We start from the raw sequence: 10,549 nt of genomic DNA, 5'->3' as shown, positions 1-10,549 counted from the left end.
ATGATTCATATACTTTATTCTGCTTAGACCTACACTGGGAAATGGTCAGTGGGCTTATTGTGGTTATTAGTTGAATGAAAGCAAACTTAACACCTCAGCACATAAGGAAGCTGTTTGCCCATCATACTTCCATTGGTCCCAATGCCCCTTTCTTTCCCTACAGCTTTTCTTTTAGTTATTTATCCAACTTTCCTTCCAAGAATTTAGTAATGAATCTGCTTGAACTGCCTTTTTCAGGCTGTCTGTTTCAGATCCTAACAACTCAGCATGCAAATAACTTCTCGTCTTCCCAACAGCCCCCAGTTCTTTTGCCATTATTTTAAAACTGTCACCTCTGACCAGCAGCCAAATAGGCAGAAACCTTCTACTGACAATCTACTTAATATTCAGAGGATTTGGGGATTTATAGTCCTTCCTTCGTAGCCTTTAATAAGGTAGTGGTACTGAGCTGCCCTCAGGAACCACTGCAGTCTGTTCATCACATCTTTTCAAATACATTGTGTGCTCTATGAAAATCTCCCAATAACAGTCTCTGTGTTAAGAACAATCCCAGCTTCTTCAGTCTTTCCATTTATAATCCTCCAATGTCTGGGCAATTATATTGACTCTCATCTGCACCCTCTCTAAGAGACTGTGCTATATCAAAGAGGTTTTTGCTCCAATTTCCACAAGCAGGAAGACAGGTGGAAGTGATGGAACAATTTAATCTTGGAATTCTTGTACTTTTATTCAAAGTGCCTATTTCCTTACCCTCCAGCAACATGGTAGCACAACATCATCTCTAACAGCTGTCAATTTGTAGTTTGTACAATGAACCATAACACCGCTTAGTTTGTGAAGACAGGGAAGTGAATAGAGTCAGGACCTGCCCTGCAGATAGGAAGATGATATGCAGGAGACTGATCGAACTGGTCAGTTTAACTGCTTAGAATGATAGTCAAGTACTCAAAAGCTATTTACGTGGCTGCCAACTGCTTCAGGGTCTAGGGACGTCCTGATTAGCAGAAAGAAAAGGAAAACTTGATCCTCAGTCAGCATTAGTCTGCATTTGACTTCAATCATAAAAGCTGGCATTCAGCAACCTGCTTTTAATGAATCACAGGGAAGTGATGTGTGTTCTGCTGGAAATTTACTTTTGAAATGAGTGAACACTTGGTGCAAAAATAAAACCCTTTTCATTACATGGTTTCTTTTGACAAAATTTAATTGATGGTTTTGAATTACAAAGCTCAGTTGCTAATGCTAAGGTTCTGCCTCCAAGTGGTGACTCATCTGTTGGTCAAAGATTTGGGACCAGGGAAGAACAATAAGGTCATTAACTGATAACTGCAGTCATCACACCAGCAGGGTAGGCATGACATAGCCAGCTGTTCTTTCTCTGACCAATATTTTGTATATCTTCATTGCCAGTGAAATTATAAGCTTTAGAGGGTATTTAGCATTTCAGTTGACTTATCCAGATAGTTCTACAGGTCAAATATTCTGCTCCCGCCTCTTGAGCTGTAGCAACACCACCTCACCCGTATTTTGAAATACACTTGCAGAATTAAAGTTTTTAAGCCAGATGTCAAATGACTTCTTCCTCAAAATCCAAAGCCTGTCAGCAGCAGTTAAAGTCTGATATCCAATGGAAACTAACCCAAGGTAAGACTGAGAAATGTCATTTAATTGTGCAAGTATCATGTGCAGTGATACTAGAAATTGCCTGCTACAAAAAGATTCTTAGGGGTATCCAGAACTTCAACATCCACAGTTTTACACTAATCTTTCATTCTGGTACCAGAACCATCAAGGTGGATGGAGTCTGCTTACTCTCTGGTTTGAAGTATTAATTTTTCCTCACGGCAAACTTTCATCAGCTTCTTCAGGAGTGACATCTTGGGAGTATAGATCAGAAAAGAGTGCAGGTAACCAGTACTGAGGTTCTTCAGGAGCTTGTTTGTCTATCCACGCCAAGCCTTCCTTCAACAAATGTTCCTAGAAGAGGTTATACAGCAAGAGTTTTTGACATAGGTTCTCAGCTAAATTGTTAACTACTTAGTCACAGCTGAATTTCCATCCTCCCCCAGTGTAATGAAAAGAAAACAATGTCTTTACAGAGCAGTGAGAATAACTAAGTTGCTAGCAGGAGGGATGTCTGGTGACTCATGCATATGGGAAACTAGGTAAACATGGAGAAATGATGTTAGTGGAATGATAATAAAGTAGAGTAGGAACATAAACACTCGAATGAACTTGTTTCTCTGCTTTAAATACTGTAATTTTAGACAACGTCACAAGTTAAAAATGTTGAACACTAACATTTAAAGAAGGTTCATGCTGAATTTTTTTTAAAAAACGGATGCAAATCCTCAAAGTTCAACAATGTGCTTCTTGATATCTTCATATTTGCCATCCACATTTGTGGCTACTTTGACTAAATATTCACTGTCCACTAGTACAGATGGGCAAAAATCACAGGTTAGGTTTCACCACCTATTTTTTATGTTTTTGTTCTGTGGTATCCCAAATAACCCTAACATACAATCACCAAAATCCAGTCATTTATTGAAAGCATTCTGGTTAGGCACTTAGTTCACATGGGCTGTCTTTATTAGCAGTTTTCCTTATGAAGAAAGCGATGTTGAAAAGACTACATCCATATGCAATAGAGGAACAGAATCAACTTTTTGCCCAGACTCACTCCAGTTATACCATTCCCTTGTTCTGTCAGATTATGGAAAGCGTGATGTTGTCAGTCCCAAAAGACAGCCCAGTCTGTTCCATGGAGAAATGGGTGAGAGAGAGAGAGAGAAAGACACAGACAGAAAATACTCCACATGCAGGTGTACAGACCAGTACTTGATTAGTGCGTTCAGAATCCCACTTCAGGCTGGACTTAATTTCACTGACTGTCACATATCCATTCTTCTGTAAGACACAAAGTGGCTGAGTTTAATTTCTCTACCTATCATAAGACATTGTCTTTTTGTCAGTTTCACATTCATGCTCTTTGATCTTGTCACCTCCTACTACAGGTGAAACTAGCCTTAGTCAGAGGTTCATTTGTTCAAGCCCCACTCAAACTAGAGCTGAAAAACCTAGGCTAACATGCCCGTTGCAGTACTGAGGGAGTGCTGCACCAAAGATGCTGGTAATAAAGACATTATTAAACCAAGGTCCAGTTTGTCACCCCAGGTTGATGTGAACAGTCCCACAGTATGATTCTGAACAGCAGGTGAGTCCTCCCAGTTATCCAGACCAATATTTATCCTGAAATCAACACCACCAATCTGGCCATTGTAAACCTAGCTGTTTGTAGTAGATTGCTGTGTGCTTACTTGCTTTTGCATTTCCGACATGACAACAGTGACTATACTTCAAAGAAATTTCATTGACTGTAAAGCAGTTTGGAACATCTCAAGGTCATGACAGGCACTTTATAAATGTAAATCATTTTTAACCATTAAGGCCTTGTGGAGAAACTTACCTGCACCCAGATATTTAAAATGCTTTTTCTTCACTTGAGTACCCAACATTAACTCACCAACACCCCCTTTTACTGGCACGTTCCAAATCTGCAATCTCCTTCATCCTGAAGGAGAAGGGCAGCAGACACACAGAACCACCATCAGCTGTAACGTTCCCCACCAAACCACACACCACACAGGCTTGGAATTAAATTGCTGTTCCTTTACTATAAGTGAGTCAAAATCCTGGAAGGGCTCTGCCTGTCTCTCCTTCTTGCTGCCAAAAGACTTCAATTCAAGAAGCCAGCTCACTACCACCTCCTCCAAGGTAATTAGGGATAGGCAACAATATTGATCTAGCTAGCAACATCCACATTCCACAAATGAATTTTAACAATCCCAGAACAATAGAGGGTGTCTACAAAGAGTGAGCTGAAAATGAGTGGATGGCAGGAAGGCATGAAGAGATCGAAGGCATGAAGAGATCAAAGCCACGTGAACAGTTGTCAAAAATCAGAAAGCAGGGTGTCTCCCTCATGCACACATGCTCTCATACATCCACAATTTTAGATGCTCCACCTCTGGTGGGCATGCCTTCAGCTCTCCAAAACTTCCTCTCGACAGCTCCCAGCCTCTCTTCCTCCCCCTCCAAGATGCTCCTTAAAAATCACTTCTGAACAAACTCTTGATCACTTGTCTCAATACCTCTATGTGGCTCAGTGTTGAAGTTTGTTCGATTGTTGCTCCTGCTATGTGCTGTGAGAGGTTAGATTATGTAAAAATCTGCAGGTGGTTATTAAACATTCCCTCAGTCCACCAACTGTGTCTCAGAAATGAATGAGGTCACCTACCTCTGCAATCTGCAGTACCACCGTGTGATCCATATTCAGCTCTGCAGGGACAGACTGCACCAGGTATCCACCTCCCATTGGGATTATACTGAAACCACTACCCAAGGATTTCAGTTTCTTGATGGCCCGAATGAGATCATCCCTGAGAAGGAAAGGTAAGACAAGTTGTGGTTGGGTGTCAGGTAAAAGAGAAAACAAAGGCGGAAGTCATTGGTTGATGTGACTGACTTAAGGGGCAAATGAAACATCATAAAAATCAGTCAATGACAACATTGGAGGAGGCCATTCAGCCCTCAAGCCTGTTCCACCATACAGTTAGATCTTGGCTGATCTGGATCTTATTCACCTTGGTTCCATAATTCTTAACACCATCATCAAAATAGAGTTTGCCAAATGGACTCTAGCCTCATAATTTAACCCGTATGCCTCCAACTCTTTTCGATCTGTACATGCTTTGCTTGCTGTGATCTGCCTGTACCGCTCATAAACAAAGCTTTTCACAATATTTCGGTACATGTGACAATAAAATCAGATGTTTACTGGACATATTCAATGGATTCTCAGCCTCAACAGTTTTTTTTAAAGTGTGGAGGGGAGAGAGAGTTTTAGATTTCCAATATCTTTCATACGATGAAGTGCCTCCAGAGATCACCACTGAGAAACCTAACTTCAAGGTCATGGACCCTGGTCTAGGCTTTTTCTCACCCCCAAAAAGGAGGAGACCTCAAGCCAGTTCCAATCTGTCACCTAACATCATATTTCTGCCTTTGGCCTAAATCCCTTATGAAATTTGGTTAACACGAATCTTTCAAACTCAGATTTAATATTTATTACTTGATCAATCATCAACTGCCATTTGCAGAAGAGAGTTCCAAACAACTATCACTGTCAGCATCACTGCTTTTTCAAAGAACCAGCATAATTGGCCAAATGGCCTCCTTCTGTGCTCTAAATTTCTTGGACTCCATGAAGTGTAGTCTCAGATGATTATCAGCTAGCCTTAAGCAAATAAAAAGGTAGGAGCAGATTTAAATCAATTATGGATCCCTTTCATTGGGAGTTGCCTGTTTTACTCACTGACTGACATCTTGGGCAAACTTGCCTCGACCTTTCAGCACACGCTGGTGCAGCTCGTCCAATGTGATCAGACCTGGCAAAAGTTAAACGTACAGAATGAGCAGCTTTTCCTACTCATTAGGATCATTCTCACACCAAGTTCCATTTACCCATCGCCTCATGCTTGCTGACTGGGTTTGCTTCAACTTCACAATTCTCAATGTGTTTATCCATGGTCGCACCCTAACCTTTCAACTCACCACCGTACAAATATGCCTCTTGCTCACCTCAACTTTGATTTCTGCACCATTTGTAGCCATGAATGTCCTTCCTACATTCTCCATATCTCTACCTGTCCCCTCCTTTAAGATACACCTTAAAACTTAGTTCTTCAATTAAGTAGTTTGGTCAACTGTCCTAATCTGTCCTCGTGTAGCTCAGTATCAGATTTACTCAGTGCCATATCACTGAACTGTTACAGTGCAGGAGGCCATTCGGCCCATCATGTCTGCACCAGCGCTCTGAATAAGCGTTCTGAATAGGCGTTATGTATTATCATTCTCCTGCCCTTTCTCAATACCCTGCTCGTTATATATATTTAATGAATTATCCAATATCCTCTTGAATACCTCAACTGAACCCATGTCACTTCTCCTTATTTTGCGAATACTTTAAATCTGTACCCTCTTTTCTTGATCCTTTCTGCACAGGAACAGTGTCTCCCTGTTATTCTGCCCACAGCTTTGATGACTTTTGAAGCTTTAATAAAACCTCCTCTTAGCCTTCTCCTCGCCAAGGGAAACAGTGCCAACTTCTCCTATCTTTATTGTGTATCATCCCTGGAACCATTCTTGTAAATCTTTTCTGCACCCTCCCCAATACATTCACATCCTTCCTAGAGTGTGGTGTGCAGAAATGTACACTGTTCTCACAGTTTACAACATTTCCAAGTTTTGTATCATCTGCAAATTTTGAATTGTCCCCTGCACTCAAAGATCTAGATCATTTACATAAATTAGAAGCAGCAAGGATCCCAGCACTGACCTGGAAAACTCCACTGCAAACTTTCCATCAGTATGAATAATATCTACTGAACAGTACTCACTGCTTCCTGTCACTCTGCTAATTTTGTGTCCATGATATTACTGTCCCTTTTATTCCATAGACTATAACTTTCCTCACAAATCTGTTGTGTGGCACTGTATTAAATGCTTTTTGGTCTTTAATAAATCCAAGCTGGCTCCCATATCCATGTGGCTATTAAATCTATTCCAAATCAGTGTTTCTATAAGTTTCCCCATCCCAATGAAGTTAAACTGACTGGTCTGTAATTGTTTTTAATCACACCTTTGTTCAAAAAATGTTGTAATTCTCCAGTCCTCCACCTCATCCCGGAATCCAGATTATTGCCAGTGCCTCTGCAATTTCTACTCTTTCTTCCTTACATCTCATCTAGTCCTGGTGCCTTCTTAACTAAGGGCCATCAGCTTATCAAATATTGTCTCCTTATCAATTTCTTCACCCTGCTAATGATTAGGCTTCCTCCTTTGTCACACTGGCCTGGCTAATATCATCTCACTTGGTAAGACAGATGCAAAATACTTATTTAATAGCTTATCCATGATCCATGTCACCTTGTGTACATTTTTTTTTGGTGTCTAATCAGCCCTTTAGGATTCCCTTTTATGCAAAAATATACATTGAATTTGTTGTTGTACACAGGGCTGTGTGGCTATTTCATACAACCATCTCCCATACACTTTAAAACTAAAGTTCTGCACTTTTGAACCCTTCAACTATCTTTATTCGGTAAGCAAGCAGCTAAGCTGGATGAAAGTACTTTTTAAATTGCCACTCATGACCATAATCTCATGCAAACCATCTCACTCACTTAACGTGGACAATGAGAGATTCACCTCCATTTCTATGTTTCAGAGCCAGACACACTTCAATAATCTGCACTCCCAGTTCGTAGTAGAAGTCACCAACACCCAGCATCTCCGACCAGAAGCCTTTGCCAGCTGCAAGGAGAAAATTAAATAAACTTGTGTATGTGACAGAATTTTGAGATTTTTTTTTGTTCATCAGTGCAAGCGAACAGAAGTCCCAACAATTTCTCACATATCACAACATTAAACACTCCCAGGGCAGATACAGCCAGCGGAGGCCGGGGTTAGACACAGAGTCAAGCTTCCTCCGCACTCTCCCCATCAAATACTCCCAAGAGGTTAGATACAGAGTAAGGCTCTCCCTAATCCTTTAAACTGGAAGTAAAGCTCTCTATACACTTTCCCCATCAAACACTCCTTCTACAGGGACAGCATGGGGTTAGACAAAGTAAAGTTTCCTCTACTCTTTTAAACTAAAAGCAAATAAACGTGCCTCAACGTTCCATAAAAACAGTCCAGGACTGTTAATATAGAGGTTATATAGAGTAAAGCTGACTCTACACTGTCCCCATCACTCCCAAGACAGGGACAGCATGGGATTAGCTACAGAGGAAAGCTGCCTCTACTTTTCGAGACTGAAAGTAAAGTGTAAGTAAAGCTCTTCCAACACTGCCTATCAAACACTCCTGGGACAGGGCCAGTGCAGGATTAGCTACAGTGTAAAGCTCTGTCTACTCCTTTAAACTGAAAGTAAAGCTTCCTGTCCCCATTAAACACACCCAGGACAGGGCCAGCAGAGGGTTAGATATAGAGTAAAGCCTTCCTCTACTCTTTTTACTCCCTCTACACTACCCCATCAAATAATCCGAGGACAGGGACAGCACAGGATTAGATACAGAGTAAAACTTTCTGCAATGAACCTAACATTTCAAGATCAGGGAAGATGCGAATTCAAAAGGAAACTGGAGAGAGGTGAATGAACAGGATTACAGGCGAGAGGGTCCACTCCAATTGTTGCACACATATCCTGAAACTGAACACGAAACTCTGAGTTTTTCCGAATCTCCTGTTTGTGCTTGCTGGCAAATTCCTCCAGATGTGTCTTGAACATTTCCAGCTGCTTTGACATCTGCAAAGACCAAGAAAAATTCAGAAATCTTTGGATAAGACAGAGCATTGATCCTCTCTACAAGATGGCGCTGAAACCAAAAAAGTGTCAACATCAGACAGTAAAAGTGATTAATTAAAAGGGTTTGAGTTCATAGTAATATCCACTCACCTGAACCAGCTGGTCCTCAGCCATCACGGTTCCTCGCTCTTTATACTTGGCCTAAAGAAAATCCGGTTAGCAAACATTAAGCAGCAAAATACCATTAATAGAGTAAGAAAGAAAACAAAGACAGACGTGTGTTTTCTAATGTGCTTGCAGAACTGAGAGGAGAGTTTGATGTTCAGGAGCAGGGTTTGAATGCATGGCCTTCTTACTCAGGTGAGAATTCCACCCACAGAGACAGTTTCAAGTGGTTTTATTTTCTTTTCCTTGAGATATAGTCCTCAATTAGCAGTGTCTGGCAACAGACCCTGTCCTCATGGAGGCAAGAATAGGCTATTCAGTCCATCGAGCCTGCCACACCATCCAATACAATCATGGCTGAACGAACGCTTCATGCCTTTTACCAACCCCATCATAATAACCCTGTACGCCACTGGTAGTTAGAAATCTATCAAACTCTACCTCAAAACCTGAGCCTCCACAGTCCTCTGTGGTTGAGGAGTCTGAAGATTCACAATCTTCATTTCACACCTAAGCAGCATTCCCCCTTATTTTTAAGTTGTGTTCTCTGGTTCTAGGCTCCCAACCATGGGAAACATCTTACCTATGTCTAACCCTGTCTATTCCTTTTAAGTATTTTCTAGGTTTCAATTAGAGCACGTCTCTTCAAACTCTGGAGATTACTGGCTCAGTGTGCCAAATCCCTCTTCATAGGACAGTCCCGCCATCCCAGCAACAAGTCTGGTGAACCTCTGTTGCACTCCCTCAATGGCAATATCTTTCCTGAAAGAAGGACACCAAACCAGCACACAGTACTCCAGCTGCAGCCTAACCAAGCAATTGTGGAAGCTTTCATCATTTCTGTACTCAAACTCTCTTACAATAAAGGTTAACATACATTAGCCTTACTATAGCTGCTGCACGTGCATGTTAGCCTTCAATGATTTATCAACAAGGACACCCAGGCCCCTTTCTATATCTACAAACCCAATCTCTTACAATTTAAGAAATATTCTGCACATCGGTTTTTCCTACCAAAGTCAAGAACTTCACATTTTTCCATATTATACTTCTCTGCATGTTCCTGACTATTCACTAAAGGAGGAGGGCCACAGGAGGGTGACTGGTGGATGGAGGACGAGAGGGGCATTGGTGGGGGGGTGGCGGGGGGGAGGGGAGCAGGGGGATAGGAACGGGGGGGGGGGGGGGGGGGGGCAACAGACTGGCTAGGAGAAGAGGCAGATAGGCTAAGGAAAAGCAAAACTGATTGTAAATGGAGAAGCTGGGCAACACATCATGACTGGGGGGGGGGGGTGTCGGAGTAATGAATGGTAGCCGGAGAGGAAAAGGACAGGACGTTGTAACTTACTTCGGCGAGTTTCTTCCTGGCGATGGCACCGGCTCCAACTCCCCTGCGGTGCATCTTTGCTGCCTCCGGGTCTGTTTTATTTTTCACGGCAAGGAAGAGGTCAGGAACCAAGGATCCAATTCACCAGCTCCGCCTTGTTCCCGGTTCAGCGCTGACTCCATCCGCCTGCCACACGGAAACAGCAACTTCAGGAGCTGGTAAAGTAGCGATTCTTCTCCTTCCCCCTGGAGTAACTCCTTCACTGTTGGCTGTTTCAGTTTCTTTGTTACTATATTGTAAACACATCTCGAAACTCTCCTAAGCACTATTTAAGCGGCAGTCTTTCCGCTCTAAATTAAACTACATTTCCCATCCTGCCTCCAATTTTCTGTCATCCACTTCCTTAATTGCTGCCATTGGTGTGTCTTTCCGCACAGAAATTGGTCTGTGTTGGTGTTTATGTTCCTTGGCATCTCCTTCATGTGTATATTTAGTTCAAGGTCCTGTAACAGTTGCATGTGATTAGATTTCGCAAAAAAAAATCGTAACAAATTTAAGAAAAAGCTAAATAAGCAAGTTTTATTTCATGGTTTAGAATCTGAAGTTTTAGAAATTTTCAGAGTTTGCATGATGGCGCATGAGAAAGTGGTGTTGATCCACCTCGGCAAACTATTTCAGGCCAT

General features: G+C 41.8%; 1 protein-coding gene across 2 annotated transcripts; it reads right to left on the bottom strand.

Moving 5' to 3' along the window:
• Positions 1-1,186: 1,186 nt before the first annotated feature.
• Positions 1,187-10,157, bottom strand: snf8 (SNF8 subunit of ESCRT-II). Of its 2 annotated transcripts, XM_020520623.2 has the most exons (8): positions 9,888-10,154; positions 8,525-8,575; positions 8,236-8,374; positions 7,273-7,377; positions 5,378-5,450; positions 4,301-4,442; positions 2,836-2,910; positions 1,187-1,977 (listed from the first exon to the last, which is right to left on the bottom strand). In XM_020520623.2, the coding sequence occupies exons 1-8, from the start codon at positions 9,939-9,941 to the stop codon at positions 1,840-1,842; spliced, it is 777 nt and encodes a 258-aa protein (XP_020376212.2). In that variant the 5' UTR covers positions 9,942-10,154; the 3' UTR covers positions 1,187-1,839. The 2 variants fall into 2 exon arrangements, with proteins under 2 accessions (XP_020376212.2, XP_048470396.1); XM_048614439.1 differs by lacking the exon at positions 2,836-2,910 and having other exon boundaries at positions 9,888-10,157.
• Between the last annotated feature and the right edge of the window lie 392 nt (positions 10,158-10,549).

This window comes from Rhincodon typus, chromosome 30, assembly GCF_021869965.1.
Source record: "Rhincodon typus isolate 14 chromosome 30, sRhiTyp1.1, whole genome shotgun sequence".
Taxonomy (NCBI): domain Eukaryota; kingdom Metazoa; phylum Chordata; class Chondrichthyes; order Orectolobiformes; family Rhincodontidae; genus Rhincodon; species Rhincodon typus.
Note: the sequence above shows the minus strand (reverse complement) of the source record. Positions and strands in the feature narration are given on the sequence as shown.

Bases quoted from the DNA above. Each gene is read 5' to 3' on its own strand.
- snf8 (XM_020520623.2), bottom strand. From the start codon at position 9,941: ATGCACCGCAGGGGAGTTGGAGCCGGTGCCATCGCCAGGAAGAAACTC. The intron at 7,378-8,235 runs GTAATCCTGTTC...TTCTCCTTGCAG, and splicing joins TGGAGTGGACCCTCTCGCCT to CTGGCAAAGGCTTCTGGTCG. The intron at 2,911-4,300 runs GTAGGTGACCTC...TGTGTCTTACAG, and splicing joins TGGTACTGCAGATTGCAGAG to AAGAATGGATATGTGACAGT.